This window comes from Ahaetulla prasina, chromosome 1 (assembly GCF_028640845.1).
Source record: "Ahaetulla prasina isolate Xishuangbanna chromosome 1, ASM2864084v1, whole genome shotgun sequence".
NCBI classification, from domain to species: Eukaryota; Metazoa; Chordata; class Lepidosauria; order Squamata; family Colubridae; genus Ahaetulla; species Ahaetulla prasina.
In genome coordinates, this window is record NC_080539.1 from 266,335,586 (window position 1) to 266,357,639 (window position 22,054).

The 22,054-nt window shown below is 40.0% G+C and overlaps 1 protein-coding gene across 1 annotated transcript in view; it reads left to right on the plus strand.

The window, feature by feature from the left end:
• KCNQ1 (potassium voltage-gated channel subfamily Q member 1) overlaps positions 1-22,054 on the plus strand; it is a 456,225-nt gene that overhangs the window by 298,956 nt on the left and 135,215 nt on the right. The window contains exons 14-16 of the mRNA XM_058157948.1: positions 10,980-11,055; positions 17,808-17,902; positions 19,112-19,158. Coding sequence (XP_058013931.1) covers positions 10,980-11,055; positions 17,808-17,902; positions 19,112-19,158 — 218 coding nt within the window. The remainder of the gene's footprint in view (positions 1-10,979; positions 11,056-17,807; positions 17,903-19,111; positions 19,159-22,054) is intronic.

Below are 22,054 nucleotides of genomic sequence, written 5' to 3' on the forward strand. Positions count from 1 at the left end.
CCACAAAATTTAGGTATTTCATTATGCTTTGGTTGCAAAAAATAAATAAATTACAGCTATAATCCTTGACCTTTGACCATAATTGGGACCAGAATTTCTGTTGTTAAATAAGGTGATTGTTAAGTGAGTCATGCCTGATTTTATGACCTTTTTGCTACAGTTGTTAAGCAAACAGTTGTTAACTCCAGCTGTTAAGTAGACATTAATCAAATTGCTTCCCCCCATTAACTTGGCTTGTCAGAAGCCAGTTGGGAAAGTCGCAAGTGGTGATCACATAACTTGGGACATGCAACCATCATAATGCATCAGAGTTTTGATCATGTGACCATGGGGATGTTGCAATGGTTATAAGTGCAAAGACCAGTCATAAATCACTTTGTCCAGTGTAAGTTTGAACAATAGCTAAATGGCTTGTTGTAAGTCAAGGATGTTCTATTTAAGTCTGTATATTCTATGAGGAATAAGTACCTCTGCTTGTAGAAGTACTGGTTTTTCACCAACCTGCTGCTCACAAAAACTCCTTAGAAGAATTCCCTAATTATCTGAAGCCCCTTTTGGAGGATATGGGTTTTGTGTGATTGTGGCTTTTGTGTTATTCAGTGTGATAAATTAATTCATGCAATAAAATCTGTGGAATTATGGCAGGAGACCCTACCCAAATAAGACCCATCTACTGGAATTAACCCTGGTCCTGAGACAGATTTTCCCTTTCCCTGTAATTCCTATGCAACCTTTAAATCTAATATCTCCTTGAGCAGTTTGTAACTGCTAATTTTTACTTGGTGACTATTGTTGAAAAAACTGCAACAGAGGAGACAGAAAACATGGTTGGTGTATGCCTTCACTATATAATGCCTAGATTATTGTAATGGTCTCCTGGCAGCTGTCCTCAATTCTTCTTTCCAATTCCTGATCTGGGTATACAACAATGCTTTCAGGTCTGCTCTGGATTTTCCACAAAATTGGCATGTCTCCTTATAATGAAGGGTCTTCATTGGCTTCCTATTTAAGTCAGAATCCAATTTAAGCTGCTAGTTCTTAATGGTCATAACTCCCTGCTATTTGTCTCCCTTCCTTTCTCCCTACAATCCTGTTTATTGTTTACCTTCTTGTGAGCAGGCAGAGCCTTCTTTTGATTTCTTGCTGCAGGATTACAGTCTCCAAGTCTAGGTCTTGAGGTACTTGTCCCCATGATTTGGAATTAGATCTTTAAAAGGGGGATTAAAGATCTTTATATTTGATTACTGGGCTGGCATAGGATCATGTTCTTTACTCTACTTTTATTTACCGTGGTTGACAATTCCAAGTTAGCAGTTGTTTTCAATTATTGTACATTAAGTCTTGTTCTACAGCATTGTTTTTAATTGTACTGTTACATTATTTATTTTAGTGTTAATATTTGTTTGCTGGGTTCTGAGTTAATTTTATTTGAGCAATTTGTAATTATTGTGGGTTTCTTGTTCATTTTATTCCACAGTTTAGACAACAACAATAACAACAATAATAGTTATGATAATAATAGTTATAATAATTGCAGCTTCCTGCAATAACACCAGCGGAACTGCAAAAAACTGTGATACTTGGAACATTGTACATCTTAAGAAGGTACTTGGTTGATACCTAGGATCCTGGCAGCAACCCATATCAGCCATCAGCGCCAGTCAATAATATTTGTGACCCCGAGAGGTGGCATGCCAAAAATAGGAGACTCAGGGGATTTTTAACTAATTGTTTTAATCGGCTTTTTAAGGGGAGTTTTAATGGGAATTTTAAGGGGAGGTGGGAACTGACGGGTTTGGGGAGGGGGGGAGGGGGGGAGGGGGAAAAACCCGTCGGGGGGGTGACGAGTCCAGCAAATGTTCGCGGCGGTAATATAATAGGTCCGAAGGTGGTGGGGGAGGGTCTCGTTCCAGTTTGTCAGGGTTTTGCGATCAATACGGTATGTGGGAGAGACAGATATGGTGGAAGGGGGGGCCATATCAGGTTTTGGGGGCACGCCCTCGCTATTTAAGAGCGATCACGTGCTCCGGCCCCCCAGAATTTTCCCATTCCCCAAGTAGCCAGAATACCCGGGACTTGGGCCTGCGACTGATGTTATGTAATGCAAGATCCGTGGTTAATAAAGCTCCCCTGATTTTAGATCTAATTCAGGAAGGGACCATGGACGTTATGGGCATCACGGAAACCTGGTTGGGCACGGAAGGGGGGGTTCCCCTAGTAGAGATGTGCCCGCCAGGTTTCTGAGCATTCCATCAGCCGAGGGCCCAAGGTAGGGGTGGTGGGGTGGCGGTTATTATTAGGGAGAGTCTGGAACCGAGGGAGACCACTGTGCCTCAGATAGCTGGGTGTGAAACCCACTATGTGAAATGGGGTCATAGGACTCAGGTGGGCTTGTTGATCACGTACCTGGCTCCTTGCTGCGTGACAACAGCCCTGCCCGAGTTGTTGGAGTTGCTAGCTGGGTTGGCAGTTGAAACCCCCAGACTGTTGGTCATGGGGGATTTCAACTTGCCATCAACTGGCACGGCATCCTCGACTGCTCGGGAGTTCATGGCTTCCATGACGGCCATGGACCTGACTCAATTAATTGATGGCCCTACTCACATTGGGGGAGGCACCCTAGACTTGGTTTTTATCTCTGGCCAGTGGTTGAATGATCTGAGTTTAAAAGATTTAGTTATTGACCCTTTGTCATGGTCAGATCATTTTCTCCTTCGTCTGGACTTTCAGACCGCTACCCACCGCCGCAAGGAGACGGAACCAATGCGTTGGTTCCGTCCCAGGCGCCTGATGGACCCTGAGAGGTTCCTGACGGAGTTTGGGCCGCTTCCCGAGAATCTGGCCCACGGCACGACTGAAGAGCTGGTCGCGGCCTGGGAACAGGCCGCGGCTGGAGCTTTGGACTGTGTCGTGCCTTTGCGGCCTCTGACCCGGCGTCGGTCTCAACCAGCTCCTTGGTTCTCCGAGGAGCTGAGGGAGATGAAACGCCGGAGAAGACGCCTAGAGAGTGTCTGGAGATCCAGCCGTTCTGACCGGACACTAGTTAGGTCCTATAGCAGGACCTACCTAGTGGCACTGAGGGATGCGAAACGCTCCTACATTTCCTCCCTCATTGCGTCGGCAGATAACCGCCCGGCCGCCCTGTTTCGAGTGACCCGCTCAACAGGAGGGGCGGGAGGACCTCCTACAAGGGCGTGCCGAGGAGTTTAACGGTTATCTATACGATAAAATCGTTCAGCTTCGGGACAGATTGGATCAAAATTGGGTAGATCCAGATGAGAGTTCCGAGACCCGTCTTGTTGAGGTGGTTTGAGATAATTTTGACCCTGTGACTCCCGAGGACATGGACAGGTTGCTGGGTAGGCTGAATGCCACCACAAGTTTACTGGACCCGTGCCCCTCCTGGTTAGTACTGGCTACACAGGAGGTGACACGAGGCTGGCTCCAGGGGATTGCAAATGCTTCCTTGCGGGAGGGGGTCTTTCCCGCTGCCTTGAAAGAGGCGGTGGTGAGACCCCTCCTCAAGAAGCCTTCCCTGGACCCAGCTGTTTTAGGGAATTACCGGCCAGTCTCCAATCTTCGCTTTGCGGCGAAGGTTGTAGAGAGTGTGGTGGCATGTCAGCTACCCCAGTACCTGGATGAATCTGTCTATCTAGACCCGTTCCAGTCCGGCTTTCGGCCCGGATACAGCACGGAGACAGCTTTGGTCGCGCTGGTGGATGATCTCTGGAGGGCCAGGGATAGGGGTTATTCCTCTGCCTTGGTCCTATTAGACCTCTCAGCGGCTTTTGATACCATCGACCATGGTATCCTGCTGCGCCGGTTGGAGGCTTTGGGAGTGGGAGGCACCGTTTATCGGTGGTTCTCCTCCTACCTCTCTGACCGGACGCAGACGGTGTTGACAGGGGGGCAGAGATCGACCCTGAGGCGCCTCATGTGTGGGGTGCCGCAGGGATTGATTCTCTCACCCCTCCTGTTCAACATCTATATGAAGTCGCTGGGCGAGATCATCAGTGGCTTTGGGGTGAGATACCAACTGTACGCTGATGATACTCAGCTGTACTTTTCCACCCCGGGCCACCCCAACGAAGCTGTCGAAGTGCTGTCCCGGTGTTTGGAAGCCGTACGGGTCTGGATGGGGAGGAACAGGCTCAAGCTCAATCCCTCCAAGACGGAGTGGCTTGGATGCCGGCACCTCGGTACAGTCAGCTGCAGATGCAGCTATCTATCGGGGGCGAGTTGCTGGCCCCGATGGAGAAGGTACGCAACTTGGGCGTGCTCCTGGATGGTCGGTTGTCCTTTGAAGATCATTTGGCAGCCATCTCCAGGAGAGCTTTTTATCAGGTTCGCCTGATCCACCAGTTGCGTCCCTTCCTGGACCGGGATGCCCTATGCACGGTCACTCATGGTCTCGTTACCTCTCGTCTGGACTACTGCAATGCTCTCTACATGGGGCTCCCCTTGAAGAGCACCCGGAGACTTCAGCTAGTCCAGAATGCGGCTGCGCGGGTTATTGAGGGAGCAGTTTGGAGCTCCCACGTAACACCTATCCTGCGCAGATTGCACTGGCTACCTGTTGTTTTCCGGGTGCGCTTCAAGGTATTGGTTACCACCTTTAAAGCGCTCCATGGCTTAGGACCGGGCTATTTATGGGACCGCCTACTGCCGGCCTCTATCTCCCAACGTCTGGTGCGTTCCCACAGAGAGGGACTCCTCAGGGTGCCGTCGGCCAAACAATGTCGACTGGCGGCCCCCAGGGGGAGGGCCTTCTCTGTGGGGGCTCCTACCCTGTGGAACGAGCTTCCCCTCGGGCTTCGACAACTACCTGACCTTAGGACCTTTCGCCGCGAACTTAAAACTTATTTATTTCATATGGCTGGACTGGCCTGATTTTAAATCTTAAATTTTAATTGTGGGTTTTAAATTTTTGTAATTTTTATGGGGTATAATGGTATTTGAAATTTTCTGGCATCTTGAATCAGTTTTTTAAGGGTTGTTTTAATTGGTTGTTTGTTGTTGTTTGTATTTTATTGGCCTGTTCACCGCCCTGAGTCCTTCGGTAGAAGGGCGGTATACAAATTAAAATATTATTATTATTGTTATTATTATTGTTGTTATTATTATTATTATTATTATTATTATATATTTTTAAATGTTCAGTTGACTGAGTTTCATGTTTAATGAATAAAAGAGATAATAATAATAATTTGAAGAGGTCAAACAACACAACTTGAGGTGAAGGCATTCAGTAGAATTGATTGTATGAAGGGTCATGGTCAGATTCCAGACTTCAGGTTTGTGACTACTTCAGTAGTAGTTATCAGTCACACAATGAAATGTTCATTTCAGTCATTTCAGATAGAAAAACAAATAAATAAATTGAATATATGTTATCTTTACTGCAGTCCCTTCATTTCTGACCCATAAACAATTCAGTTCTGATCCATAAACAAATCTGCCCATTTAAAATGTCCCCTCCTTATCTCATTCAAGGCATGACTAGATAAATCCGAGTCATATAACCAAAGGTGATATAAGTATATAGAAATGCCATATAAAAATCTCTTCCTTGATTCATATCAGCTGGTCCTTAGTTAGCAAAACAGGTTACAAGCACCAGTACAATACAAGATTATTGGGTCAAGATTGAGAATGCAAGCATGTCGTGATTTAATCAGGTTTTTTAAAAAAATGTTTATATCAATATTTTTAGGATGGCACAAACATTTTCCTAACTGCAAACATGTCCAGCTGTCATCATTCCTTCCCCCTCGAGAAGAAATCTTTAGCAGAGCTAGAATGATGTGAAAGAGAGAATGATGGGCACAATTTTTTTTCCCTACTTGCACTTCCCCTGTTCCAGAAATACCCCTCGCATCTCCCTTGTCGTACAAGCTTGCCTCCCTAAAGGGGTTCCAGTTGCATGCCTTGTATAATTTGCCATAAAGTTGTTGTTTTTTTAAAAAAAAAAACACCATGCATATCCCTTGTATCTTTCAATACATCATGTTAAAGGAGGCCCAACTGAAAAAAACCAAGATAAAAATGTAGGATAATAGAATGGGAGCCTTCAAGACAATAAACAAACTGTCTTTGGATGATCCATAGTGCTAGAGGAATTATCTCTAATGTGTTGGCATTAGTTCTCCAGTTGCCTGATAAAGATTACGTTGAGAAAGCATTCTGCTATTAAAAGCCCTCTTCCCCCCTCCTTCACTGAAATATAGCCTGACATTCAAAACCAGAGGCCTGCTTTTACCAGGTATTTCTTTATAAAAGAGATCCTAATCTCAATAAGATAAACTGCTTAAATAAAACTTGGTGAAAGAACAGGCTGAATAGCAGATTATGCACTAACTATTTTAAAATAGTTTGCTTTTCAACAATTCTGTACTTGTATCCTCAAGGAAGCTGTTGTTTTAGACATTATCCGAGCATGCATTGGCTTGGATACTGTTTAATTTTTAAAATATTAATTAGTATTGTATTGAGAAAAGTTGCTTTAATTTTTGTTTATGTTTATAGGCAAAAATTAGCAAGGAATCAGCAAACAGAACTTCTTCATCCTTCTAATCCTCTATATTTTATTTACTAGTTTAACTTCTAGGCATTACATCTTAGCCGTCTCAAATCTGCAGTGCATTACGTAAGGAATCCAGGTGGTACGAATCAACTCCATTCACTCAAGGATGAAAAGCAAATGCATATAAACCACGGGGGTGTCCAACTCGCAGCATCACGTTGCTGTTTCGTGACATTTTGTGACGTTTTTTCCCTTCACAGAGCTGGGATGGGCATGGCCTGCACATAACGCATCCGGCCCACGGAACACCAGTTTGACTGATATAAACATAAATATATATATGTGCCATTTTAAAGATAAGGAGAAACAAAAACCACTTTTAACCTCCTATTTTATGTTTGTGTATGTCTGCTTGACTCAAGAAAATAATCTGCTGTATAGCTCTTCCAGTAGTAAAATAATTAAAGCTCCACGCTGTCACAATTGTTCCTTTTAAACTAAAGATGTCTCTTGGTTCACTCCCCGCTTACAGCTGGTCCTCGATTTACAATAGTTCATTTAGTGACCATTCAAAGTTACACCAGTACTGAAAAAATGACTTATGATTGTTTTTCACACTTATGACCATTACGGCATCTTCATAGTCACATGAGCAAACTTCATGCACTTGGCAACTGACTCATATTCATGACAGTTGCATCTGATCACCTTTTGTGACCTTCTAACAAGCAAAGTCAGGGGGAAAACCAGATTCACTTAACAACTGTATTATTAACTTAACAACTACAGTGATTCACTTAACAAATGTAGCAGGAAAGGTCATAAAATGGGGCAAAACTCACTTACCGACTGCTTTGTTTAGCAACAGAAATTTTGGGCTCAATTATGATCATAAGTCAAAGACTACCTGTATTAAATAATCTGAGGTAGGGAGGCAAAATTAATATTTAATTTTGTGGAAATTTTTCTAAAGGTTTTGCTAAAATTAGACTCAAATTATTTCTATGATAATGTCTTATAAGCTCATTTTAGTCATAAATTTATGAACAAGTCAAGACCCTCAATGGCCTTCAGTAATTAATCCTGCTATTGGTTTACTATATATTTTTCCTAACATTCATTGTTGCAACATTTAAAACTACTTCAATTTCTATTGTTGGATTTCTTAATGCAAGATAAAGTATTTTTAATTTCAAGTAAACTAGTATAGTTTTAATTAAGGTATTAAAAAAATTAAAATTTGCATCGGCTGAAAGTTAACAGCGCAGCAAAACATTTCAAAGAATCCTACAATTAAAGTGCTTTTATTCAACTCAGATCAGTATTTCAAAGTTTTTCCTATAGATTATCTTTATTTATACAAATCTCTTTCTGGGTAAGAATATTGAGTACATATGTTTAAAGTTGGGGTTTTCTGCATAAGTTTAATTTGTTTTTCTTCTTCATATATTGAGTTTTTAACATTCTGGATTTTTTTAAATGTTTCAGCAATTAAGAACAGTATAGCATTACTTTATTTAGAAAATATAATTAGCTTTATTCATTCCTCTATTGAAGTGGCATGGTTAAAGTAATATATTAACTTTAAATGGATCCAACTTGCAAACAATTGTGGAAAGTATTTACATTTTTATTGATAGTTACAGTATTCATCTTTAGAATAGTTCTCTAAGCCAAACATAACTAAACAAATTCAATAATTTCTTGCTGAAAATTATGATTTTTGGGTGAATTTTAAATAACTTTCTGAAATATTTTCCTCTTAGAAAAATCTCTATATTTGTTTCTAAAATGACAAAATGTATACTGACATGCATAAATGCAGATCTATATACAAGCACAAAAGGAAAAGAAAGCAAATTAATTTAAAATTATTTAATAAAAATGTAAACGCAGAGAATATGGTCTACAAAATTAACACATTCCATCCAGACAATAATTACGATCATTCAGAATAGAAAATTCAAACTTTAAGCAAAGTATAAACTTCATATTTGGAATGTCTTGCCTTTAAATTTGGTGTGACAAATTTATTTTATGCAGTAGGAATATAAAGTAAGTGGAATTTATTACTTTATTGTAGCTTTGTAAGAATTTTTCAAAACTTTTTGATGTAATGAATTATTTATGTATATATGTATTATAGATATGCATATATACACATACACACATACATACACACCCATACATACATACATACATACACAAAAGTGTGTATGGGAAATATTAAAATAATAAATAAACATGATAATTTTCAAAACTATATTTCCATGGTTCCTAAGCATTAAATTGATTTTGTCTGAGGCTCATTATTCAAATGCATAAGCAGTTTGCATGCATGCTGTTTGGTTTAGTTGAAAAAAATGATAGCTTTTGCATCCAGAGAGTTAAACTTTGAATTGGATTCTATGAGTATAAACAACTAGGGTATCTTCTCTGTAGTTGTTCTGCCTGTGCTTGCATTAAAATCCAAATGGACTGAGAAAACACTTTTCAATAAATTATTTTGTGAGAAGTTATTCACTTGGACACTCATGTTAGTCGAGTCAAGCCTTGTTTAGGTGGAGTTCCTCCATTACCAGAAAACCAAATAGTCCTAATAGGGTAGAACAAGAAGCAATGGGTGGAAACTAATCAAGGAGAGAAGCAACTTAGAACTAAGGAGAGATTTCCTGACAGTTAGAACAATCAATAAGTGGAACAACTTGCCTGCAGAAATTGTGAATGCACCAACACTGGAAATTTTTAAGAAAATGTTGGATAGCCATTTGTCTGAAATGGTGTAGGGTTTCCTGCCTGGGCAGGGGGTTGGACTAGAAGACCTCCAAGGTCTCTTTCAACTCTGTTATTATGTTATGTTATGTTAACTAATAGTGGAAAGACTAGACTACTTAGAGTTTAGTGGAGTTAGTGGCGGACATGTGTGGACTAGGAAGTATGATAAACGAATAGCTATGGGGAAAGCATTTGTAATGGACAAAGTTGGTAGACACTTCTGGAGCAGTAGTTAGCTCAGCCAGTAGAGAAGGAAGAGAAGGCTTGCTCTAAGTAACATTGAATCAGGTTCATTCAACTCATTTGAATATTATTAAACTATCTAACAAGCCATAGTGACGCAGTGGTTAGGTTCAGTGGTGGGTCTCAAATTTTTTTACTACTGGTTCTGTGGGAGTGGCTTGCTGGGTGTGGCTTGGCTTGGTGGGTATGGCAGGGGAAGAATACTGTAAAATCTCCATTCCCACCCCACTCCAAGGGAAGGATACTGTAAAATTTCCATTCCTTCCCCAATCCAGGGGAAGGATACTGTAAAATCTCCATTTCCTCCTGATCAGCTGGGACTTGGGAGATGGAGAATAGATGGGGACGGAGCCAGGCAGAATTTTTACTACCGGTTCTCCGAATTACTCAGAATTTCCGCTACCGGTTCTCCAGAACTGGTCGGAACCTGCTGAAACCCACCTCTGGTTAGGATGCAGTATTGCAGGCTAACTCTGCTCATATTGCCAGGAGTTTGATTCCCTCAATCCTGACTGGCTCAAAGTTGACTCAGCCTTCCATCCTTCCAAGGTTGGTAAAATTAGGAACCCATATTATTTGGGGGGGGGGTGTCAAAATGCTGACTCTATAGACCACTCAGAGACGGTTGTAAAGCACTGTGAAGCAAATCTAAGTGCTATTGCTATTGCTATCCTTACTTAGTAATAGAACAGAACATTTGCACAGGGTTGCTTCTGTGATTTGGTCTCTTTAATAGGCAGGTGCCTCTCTCTTGTCTTTCATCAGTATTAAATTGACTTTAGCGAAGCAAAGATTATTACTTTGAATGAATAGAACAATCCAGCCAAATGCATATTAGAGGACCATGCAAAGACAGTTCCCTTTTGTTAAAACAGGTATGATAGGGATTTTTTCTTTAATAATATGATTGCATACTTGGTGCCAAACAATAATTCACTTGAGGACTAGAGCAGATTGGCATGTGGCACAAAATGGGGGCATCCCTATTAAACCAATATCTTGAATTAATTGTTCTAGTAATCCAACTGGGATTAGTGGTAATGGCACATTTTCAAAGTATACTTTTTTGTCTATTTGGTACTGTGCTGATATGTTATTTCATTCAATGGCTGGTTTTATATTCTTAGCTTTGTGGAGTATTGTGATTCCAGTGAAATCAATGCGCCCTTTTCTTTAGAGCTTTCAGATACTTGGCTAATGCTTCATAGAAAGAATATTAGCTTTGGCTGCACCCCAGGCCTTAGCCTCAACCAACAGTCATCTAACATCCCTGCCCTTTCAGTGTAACCGACGGTAACTTGAAAAAGAGTAGGGAAGATTAAGTGGGCCAGGATTTATTTTTTTTCCATGACTTAATATTGTAAAAGATATTCAGTTGTAGCATAAATAATAAATAATTTGTACATGGTTTTAAGTTTTGCCCTTTTTTTCTTTACAGTTTGAAAGAACATCACCGTTCTGCCATTAAAGTGATACGCCGTATGCAGTATTTTGTGGCAAAGAAGAAATTTCAGGTGAGTTGTGGACAAAGTACTTTTTTAAAAGAAATCCCCTTTTCTCTCTTTTTTTTTTCTGTTCTTGCTTCTTTTCAGTCTTAAACAAGGAAAGGCAGGGAAATCCATTCTAATATCAGCGAGCTATTGCTACTCTTCTCTCTGTTCTTCTATAGGGTGAGTGTTTATCAGCAAGTTAGTCAACTGTGGATGCAGTGGGAACAGGCTAAGTTTCTGAAATGCAGCCTGAATTAAAATGTTATTTTCTACTAATGGACTTGACCTTTCCCCTTTTGTTATCTCTGTCTCCTTCCAATGCAAACATTCTCATGTGTCTTCATTAATTCTGAGCTGCGTGGGGCTGATTTAATGGACCTAGAGATTAGAACTCTTACCTTAGCCTCATTTCTATCTTACATTAGCTGAGATTCTGATACAAAGCCTAGAACTAAAATTAACTTTTCTTGGGATTATAGGCATATTGTCCTGAATTTTTCATAATATTGTTTACCTTGGAATGTAATAACATAGAGAGAACTGTCTTTATTGCAAGCAAACAAGCAAAGAATGAGTAAATGAACCTATTCTAGCGAAGGACAAAATAATAATGGCTGAATTGAAATACTAGTTTAACAAAAGGATCTATGGTATAGATATTAGTAGTACATAATTACTACTGCATATTTTATTTTTCCCTCCCCCCTTTGCCAATCCAGAAAGAGACAATTGCACTGAGAAGTAATAGAAATCTTACTCAGCTTTTCTGTCTATATTCTAAAATTCAGCAAACGTTTTCTATAAACTTTTAAACACGTATTTCCAACTAAAAGGGCTGAAAACCTTGCTTTTTTAAATAAAAAAAAGTTATACATTCACAGATAGTATAATTCTGTATTTGATTATTTCATTGACTGGAAACAGCATAGAAAGAAGAAAACGCAACAATTTGCATAGCCATTCATCTCTCTACAGTTTCAGCCTTACATCATACTTCAGTTTACTGGGGAAGGAAATGAATGATATTATCAAGACCAGAAAATAAATTTATTTCCTTCTCTCTGGCTTCATCAGCGGAAGAGTTGAGAAGAAGAGGCATTCCACCAGTTCTACTACTATATATAATTTTTTTAATTGATTTAATTGAACAAAATAGAATTTATGCTGAAACATTTCAGGTTTCTTCACATCTTTTTCCATCTTTCCAATTAAAATTCAGCTGAGCTGTTTGCAGTCACAGTCTTTAATCATGTAAAGCTGTGCAATCAGTATAACTAAGAAATGGAATTTGGAACTGGTAAATTGGTAAAAAAATATATATTAAAATATCTCTTCTCTAATGACTACCAGAAAATCGTTTTCCACATCTGATCCACAAAATGAGATCTATCTATAATCAGAAGTAGTGACGTAAGTGTTCAAGGAGCAGTAGAATTCCAAAGAATCATCTTACAAGTATAAATATCTACCTATTGTGCTATTTCTTTTTGAGATAAACAATGTTATGCAAAACATAAAATATAAAGTAATAAAATAATAAAAGGCAAGAGGTATGGGGAAAGAAAATTAACTAAAACCAGTTTATACCAACACTATTTACTATAGACTAGAATAGACTAGACTAGACTAGACTAGACTAGACTAGACTAGACTAGACTAGAATAGAAAAGAATAGAATAGAATAGAATAGAATAGAATAGAATAGAATAGAATAGAATAGAATAGAATAGATTTTTTTATTGGCTAAGTGTGATTGGACACACAAGGAATCTGTCTTGGTGCATATCTTCTCAGTTTACATTAAAAAAAAGATACCTTCATCAAGATACAACACTTAATGAGAGACATAGGGTACAAATTTAACAATGACACTATACTGCTCCATCCTTAGATATCTACTAAATCTTAATTAATTAATATATTGTCTTTTGTTCTTTGAATTTTTCATGTTTCTCTTGTTGATGAACTAATGAATTCTGTTCAACCATACCTTTCTTCCTCTTTCCTCTTTTTTTTTTTTTTTTGTTTACATTTATACCCCGCCCTTCTCCGAAGACTCAGGGCGGCTTACAATGTATAAGGCAATAGTCTCATTCTATTTGTATTTTTTTTTTTACAAAGTCAACTTATTGCCCCCCCAACAATCTGGGTCCTCATTTTACCTACCTTATAAAGGGTGGAAGGCTGAGTCAACCTTGGGCCGGGCTCGAACCTGCAGTAATTGCAGGCTTTGTGTTCTAATAACAGGCTTCTCTATTGCCTGAGCTATCCCGGCCTCTAAAACCTTCATATTTGTTTCTGTGTTCAGTCCATTTTTAATGGACTTCTTTCTCTCCATTTGAGAATCTCTCCTGTTTTTTTCCACTCCAATTAACTTTTCTACATTTATATCCATATATTTTTTCCACTTGTTTCAATAAACATTCTTTACCACAGACCACGTACTGGCTTCTGTATTTTTATTGGTACTTGTACATCTTATAATTTCTCTGTTTCCCTATGCTTAGTAAAAATTCTATCAAATTACAAAATAACATCTGTTTGCTTCAGTTTGTTGCTATTTATATATAGCTCATTCACTCAATTCCCTATCAAAACAATTTCCTTAGTCATTGATTCATTAAAGTTTAATTCCCCTACTCCCTTGTTGTATCAGCCTATCTAGAAATCTTTCAGTTTCTTAGCAAACAATGCAACACTGTTTGCATAAAAAGTCCACTTGCCATCATATCCTCAATCAGCATGCCTCATAACAAGCTTTCTTTATTCATCTATATCAGTGATGAAATTCAAATTTTTTTACTACCAGTTCTGTGAGCATGGCTTGGTGGGCATGGTGTGGCTTGGTGGGCGTGGCTTGGTGGGCATGGCAGGGGAAGGATATTGCGAAATCTCCATTCCCACTCCACTCCAGGAGAAAGGATATTGCAAAATTTCCATTCCCACCCCACTTTGGGGTCAGCCAGAGGTGGCATTTGCCGGTTCTCCGAACTACTCAAAATTTCCGCTACCAGTTCTCCGAACTACTCAAAATTTCCGCTACCGGCTCTCCAGAACCTGTCAGAACCTGCTGGATTTCACCCCGATCTATATATAAATGCATTAAGGAGCTCATGGACACCACACATCCTTGCCTTGGTCATTGTTTCAAGTTGAACTATTCCCTGAGCATTCCGTTCGTTGTCACGTATGTTTTACTTCCCCCCCATAGCATTCTTATCTCATTCACAAACATCCTTCAAGTCTGTATTCATGCAAAATATTTCATATTTCAAATCTCTTATCATATGCTTTCTATAAATCAACAGGCATACATTAAAACTTTGTCACATTCACATAAGGAGGCTAAGGCTTTGCTAAAGTTCAAATATCTGTTTGGCGCACTTCCTGCTTTGAATAAAGCTGTGCTATATTTGCCAAAAGTTTTTTTTTCACAGTCATGTCATACATGCTTTTGATCAGAATTCAGCACTTGATAAATTAATCCTTCTGTAGTTTTGCATTCTCTCTTGTTAACATTCTGTTTTTGTAATGGGGTAATAATGGCATTCTTCCAATCATCAGCCATGCCTACAGTCTTTGCATAGACAATTAACCAAGTCATGCAGCCATCCTGTAAGCAAACCACATTGATATTTTAACGCCGATATGTTGCCTTTCATTTATTAAAACAAATTTGCCAAATATTTGAAAGAGAGGAACATCAAGAAGTAGGGAACACAGAACTCCAAAATCTGTTGGAATATTCTGGAATCCTCATTTTTATAGAGCAACTTCTCCAGTTTAGAGAGCGGCATTTCAGATATATAGTAGATAGTAACTTCAGAACATCCTGCTTTAATTTAATACTTCTTGAGGGCAACAGGTTGAGGGAAAACTCTCATAGTACAGTCTAATATTTTTATAGTATGGTTAGTCACTTCTTTAATAAATATTTATTTAAGAATGTAAGAAGAACTATATCCCATCAAACCAAAGGTCCATCGAATGCAGCATCCTGCTTCCTACAGTAATAAACCGGATATCTGTGGGATATCTACAAGCAGGACACGACCACTAGAACAGTTACTAAAATAAATAATAAAAGCTACTGTACAAGTTTAGGGCCCCAGTAATAACAGTGTCTATTGTGGCTTTCAGTGATGTCACTAGACACTCTTGATGTATTTATAGCTTTAGATTTCAAAGAATCACCACAAACTGGGCAGTGTTTTATACGTAATTCAGTTACCTTGCTATCAATCAAGAACTGTGTATGCAATTTTCTGTAATCACTTCAGAGGGCTTTCTGGCAAACAAAATAGTTCAAAGTTCTTTGTACTTCAAAGAATTTTACACACGCTTGGACTTGACCATTGTTTGGTTATACTACTCAGAACTTCCTACAGCTGGTACTTCCCCTTTTGCTTTTCCATTTTGACTCTGAAGGAAACTTTGGAGAAGAATAGCATGCCTCAGCATGAAAGGATAGAGAACGACAGAGTGTGCCATTCTCCAGCATGCCTTCTGCAAGAGTTTTCCTCATATTATACAGAAATGTGTATCTTGTTGAACATCATCATTGCCCTGTTTTGTTAGTCTAAGTATAAGCCCAACTAAGTAAAATACTTAAATAAACACTGACTATATACTGAGACACACGGAACCCTGTCACCTTCTCATTGAATTGGTACCTATTTATCTACTCGCATTTGCATGCTTTCAAATTGAGGTGGGCAGGATCTGGGGCAAGTAATGGGAGATCACCCCATCACATGGTTCTTAGGTCTTGGACCAGGCTGCCAACCGATAAGCTCAGCATTTTTTAACCACTGAGCAGGGGTGAAATCCAGCAGGTTCTGACAGGTTCTGGGGAACCGGTAGCGGACATTTTGAGTAGGTCAGAGAACCGGTAGCAGAAATTTTGAGTAGTTCGGAGAACTGGCAAATACCACCTCTGGCTGGTCCCAGAGTGAGGTGGGAATGGAGATTTTGCAATATCCTTCCCCCAGGAGTGGGGAGGGAATGGGGATTTTGTAGTATCCTTTCCTTGGAGTGGGGTGGAAATAGAGATTGTGCTGTATCCTTTCCCTGCCACGCCCACCAAGCAACGCCCACCAAACCTCACCACGCCCACAGAGCTGGTAGTAAAAAAAACTGAATTTCACCACTGCCACTGAGCCATTGTGCTCCCACTTAGAACTACAAGACTCTGTAAAATTGGCCACAGTGATTAAATTTCATGTGCAGTACTATTAGTTTTATACCCGAAACAAGCAGAAGTTTGGCCACATCATGTTTCCAATTTCCAATTATATTTGGTTTGTTAGTGTACAGACTGCTTTTTTAAAATAACTAGAACTTAACTCCTGATTATCATAATTAAAATGGTTGTATGACAGTTGTATAATTATATTTATCTTTCGAACTTGGTTCTGAGAGCAGAAGAAACAGGGAAATCAGATGTGAGCAGAGATCTAAAAGAATCTAGTCACCATTTGTTTTAAAGTTTTATTTCAAAGTAGTAAAGATCCTCCACTTAGGAATACCCACTAGCATTGCTCCTCCAAAATAATCTGGCATTCTTTCATTAAAAAATATGCACGCTATACCAAATCTTTACAATAAAAATCTTAAAAAGGAAAACCAAACCTGCTGATAAACTTCATGGAAAATATTAAAAATGGGAATATCTATGGTTCAGGCATAAATTAGATATTCATTGATCTCTGCAGGTTGATTTGCTCAGATTATTCATTTTCTAGTAGTTTGTTGGTTGGGTGTCTATATCCACATGCCATGGTAGGCAGACATTATTTTACCTAACAGGGATCACTCTTTGGAGTCCAGTCTAATTTATTATAACTTTAGCTATTAAATTCTATGATGCAATCTGTTAAGGAGTTTGGAGCAGAGTGATTTCTATTTTCCCAGATGCATACATTCAGCTGCCTTCTAGCATAAGAAACTGTGAGGCCACTTTAACATTCAGTAATTTTAAAAGAGGTTCTTACATAGATTAGTATCATTTCCTAAAATCCCTAATTTTTGTATGTTATATGAAGCAGTTCAATTTAAAAGTAGATGGAGAAATTTTTCTTAACGTTTATAAAATTATGAAAGAATTTAAAATGTACTGAACAATACTGTATATCATATGCAGTGGTGGATTTATTCCAAATATTTGAATACTACCCAGTTGAATTTATGTGAACTGTTCAAATTACAAAAATCTCTGCATTACCATATTATAATAGATGGGGCGGGAGAGGGAGAGGGAAAGAGAGACTGACTCACAGCAGGCTGTTTTCAACTCTGTGCTTTTTATAGGGTGAGATGATAAGTGGAGAATATGTAATATATCAGAGATAGTGCGGCCATTAAGTAAATTATCATCACTCTCACAACTTTATAACCAATAACAAAAAAGATCAGTTTTTAAACCAACTTCACTGACTTCCAGTTTGTTTCTAGGCCTATTCTTTTATATTCAGTGCTCTAAATACATTAGGGCACAATATTTAATGAATTAGTCCCTTAACTAATAAAAAGGGCTTTCTACATGTCCAGCCATCATCTAGGTGTATCACTAAAACACAAGGAATAAACATTTTAACAAAGAACCTGCATTATACCCCCTAGTCCTTATTCTTATTATATAAAATTATATGAAAAAGCTGTAAAAATGAAAAGGCTAGCTTTCTATTTTTCCTTATTTCAACTAATAGCCACATACGTATGGCATGCTATAATGAGATTTGAAATACTATTATGGTTATTATTTTTTATTTGCACAGCAAGCTAGAAAGCCTTATGATGTACGCGATGTGATAGAACAATATTCTCAGGGTCATCTCAACTTAATGGTCCGAATAAAAGAGCTTCAAAGAAGGTATGGTCCAGAATTCATCTTCTAAACTTAATGATTTTTTTAAAAAGTATATTCTGAATATGCCCGGACAAATTGCAGCCAACGGTATCCTCACAGTCCCACATTAAATACCATCAATTTTTAATTGTGGAAACAATTTCTGCCACAGTATTTTACAAATATGAAGGATTAAAGAGTGCCCCAGGATGCTTCTCTAACATACTTCCTTACTTGCATGGAACTTCAGTGTTAATGTATCCAGTCTTATCACACCCCTAGGAAAAGGAATTAAGAATGCAATAGTCAGTAGAAGTGGGTTAGAAAATTTGGCATGACAGGACTTGCAGTATTTTCATATTGAGAAGGTTAACTGATTGCTCTAAGCCATGGTGTGTTATAACTAGGCTTTACTGAATAAGTTACTGTTGGCTGGATTCTTACAATATGCTAAGCCATAAATTATGTTTACAAACCATAATGGCTGGGTTGACAGGACATACTAATCCAAATCCAAACATGCTATGATATGACATAGAACAGGGGTCTCCAAACTTGGCAACTTTAAGACTTGTGGATGTTAATTCCCAGAATTCCCCAGCCAGAATGGCTGGCTAAGGAATTCTGGGAGTCAAATTCCAAAACTCCTAAAGTTGCCAACTTTGGAGACCCCTGTCTTAGAGTGATGCATGAACCCAAACTATCCCATTTTTCTCCTGTCTTCCCTTTTATTTTCTTCATCTTGATTGTAAGATCTTCACAAATAAGAAACATCATCCTTCATCTCCCATATATTTAATTTATTCTTTCATTTATTCTATCGATTAGTGTCTTTTGAGCATAGCAAAAAAAAAACAACAACCCACAGGACAAAATTGCATAAAAAGAACATTATTTTAAAATTGCTTTATTTCTGCCAGTCAATATTTGGAACTCCTGAACTCAACAACTCCATATCTTTGTGGAAGTGTTAATATCAGAAAGTGTTAACAGACAACACTAAATCTTTAGTGAATGAATAGCTTCTTCATGGAGCCATTTTTAGATCACATGCAATATCTCTAAAAATCACAATAAAAAGTTCAAAGCATATTTTGCAAATAAACCAATAACTGTGTAAGACCTTCTTTCATTATTGGTAGGAACATACAAAACAATTGTTTTTAGATGTCCATTTTTTACCTGGGGGAAACTTTTGGTTTCTTATTTTAAAAAAAAATTCTTTTTCTCTAGATTGGACCAATCTATAGGAAAGCCATCACTATTTATTTCTCTCTCAGGTAAGTCACCATCCTAGAAAAGCACAGAATGTATCTTCAATATGTTACAAGTCAAGTACTTTATTTAAAAAAAGCCTCATAGAAATAGCAACTCATCCAACCAATAGCCAAACCCTTGACAAAAAAAAAATCAAAACAGAATCAAAAGCACTGAATGAATTATATTTAAAAGAAAGTAATTGAAATAGCTAATGCTTTAAGTAATTTTTGGCTTCTACCAAGTTACACATTCAAATTTCAAATCTTTATTGTCAGTGCACAACATATTTATTTATTTTATTTATTATTTATTTATTAATCGAATTTGTATACCGCCCTTCTCCCGAAGGACTCAGGGCTGTTCACAGCCTATTTAAAAGCACAATATAATACAGTTTAAAAACAATATAAAATTTATATAATTTATGGCCGAAATACTAAAAACTAACAATAAAATAAAAGCCCATTAAAACTACATTTTTTAAGCTAGCCCTGCTCGATGGAATAAAAGAGTCTTCAGCTCGCGGCGGAAAGTCCGGAGGTCGGGGAGTTGTCGAAGCCCCGGAGGCAACTCATTCCAGAGGGCAGGAGCCCCCACAGAGAAGGCCCTCCCCCTGGGGGCCACCAGTCGACATTGTTTAACTGACGGTACCCTGAGGAGGCCCTCCCTGTGGGAGCGCACAGGCCGATGGGAGGCTGTTGGTAGCAGTAGGTGGTCCCGTAAGTAGCTCCTAAGCCATGGAGCACTTTAAAGGTGGTAACCAACACCTTGAATTGCACCCGAAAAACCACGGAATGCAGTGCAGGCTGCGCAGGAGAGGTGTCACATGGGAACCACGAGGTGCTCCCTCTTTCATCCGCGTGGCCGCATTCTGGACCAGTTGGAGTTTCCGGGTGCTCTTCAAGGGGAGCCCCATGTAGAGAGCATTGCAGTAGTCCAGGTGTGATGTAACGAGGGCATGGGTGACTGTGAAAGGGAAACCTGGTCTAGATGGGCCGGAATAGCTCAGGCTATAAGGAGCCTGTTATTAGAACACAATAGCCTGCAGTTACTGCAGGTTCAAGCCCGGCCCAAGGTTGACTCAGCCTTCCATCCTTTATAAGGTAGGTAAAATGAGGACCCAGATTGTTGGGGGGGGCAATAAGTTGACTTTGTAAATATACAAATAGAATGAGACTATTGCCCTATACACTGTAAGCCGCCCTGAGTCTTCGGAGAAGGGTGGGATATAAATGTAAAAAAAAAAAAAAAAAGGGACGCAACTGGCGAATCAGGCGGACCTGATAAAAAGCCCCCCTGGCGACGGCCGTCAAATGATCTTCTAGAGACAGCCATGCATCCAGGAGGACGCCTAAATTGCAAACCCTCTCTGTGGGGGCCAACGACTCGCCCCCAACAGTCAGCAATGGAGTAAGCTGGCTGTACCGGGAAGCTGGCATCCACAGCCACTCGGTCTTGGAGGGGTTGAGCCGAAGCCTGTTTCTCCCCATCCAGACCCGTACGGCTTCCAGACACCGGGATATCACTTTGACGGCCTCATTGGGGTGGTCTGGGGTGGAAATGTACAGCTGGGTGTCATCAGCGTACAGGTGACATCGCACCCCAAAACTACAGATGATCTCACCCAGCGGCTTCATATAGATGTTGAACAGAAGAGGCGAAAGGACCGACCCCCGGCACCCCACATAAGAGGCGCCTCGGGATCGACCTCTGCCCCCCTGCCAACACCGTCTGCGATCGGTCGGAGAGATAGGAGGAGAACCACCGATAGACGGTGCCCCCCACTCCCAGCCCCCCGAGCCGCCGCAGCAAGATACCATGGTCGATGGTATCAAAAGCTGCTGAGAGATCTAATAGGACTAGGACAGAGGAGCAACCTCTGTCCCGAGCCCTCCAGAGATCATCTACCAACGCAACCAAGGCCGTCTCCGTGCTGTAACCAGGCCGGAAGCCGGACTGGAATGGGTCTAAATAGACAGTTTCATCCAGGTACTGGGGGAACTGTTGTGCGACCACACTCTCAACAACCTTCGCCACAAAACGAAGGTTGGAGACAGGACGATAATTTGCCAAAATAGCTGGATCCAGGGAAGGCTTCTTGAGGAGGGGCCTCACCACCGCCTCTTTCAGAGCGGCAGGGAAGACATCCTCCGTCAAAGAAGCATTAACAATATGTACAATGAGATTGGTTGAGCTCCCTCAGTGCACACACACCCCAACAACTCACAGTGAAGACAGAAAATCCCTAACCCAAAATTATTTTAACAAAACATCCAGTTTTATTAACATTGTGAAAGTTATAGTTCAATAGCACTATTTTGGGGATTCTGTGGAATGCATCCAAGATTTTGGTAGTACATGGATCCCTACTGGATATAGCAGTTGAATGAGTTGTGCTCATCATTATAGTTTTCATAATTTACAGTGAAACCATAGTATCTCTGTATTTCTTTTGTGGGAAATCAGAATCCAAATAAACCGGGATTTCTAGACCGGGATGCCCTATGCACAGTCACTCACGCTCTCATGACGTCTCGTCTGGACTACTGCAATGCTCTCTACTTGGGGCTCCCCTTGAGGAGCACCCGGAGGTCCAGTTAGTTCAGAATGCGGCTGCGCGGGTGATAGAGGGAGCCCCTCATGGCTCCCATGTGACACCTCTCCTGCGCAGACTGCACTGGCTACCTGTGGTCTTCCGGGTGCGCTTCAAGGTTTTGGTGACTATCTTCAAAGCGCTCCATGGCATAGGGCCGGGATATTTACGGGACCGCCTGCTGCTACCGGATACCTCTCACCGACCCATGCGCTCTCACAGAGGGGGACTCCTCAGGGTGCCGTCGGCCAAACAGTGCCGGCTGGCGACACCCAGGGGAAGGGCCTTCTCTGTGGGGGATCCCACCCTCTGGAACGAGCTTC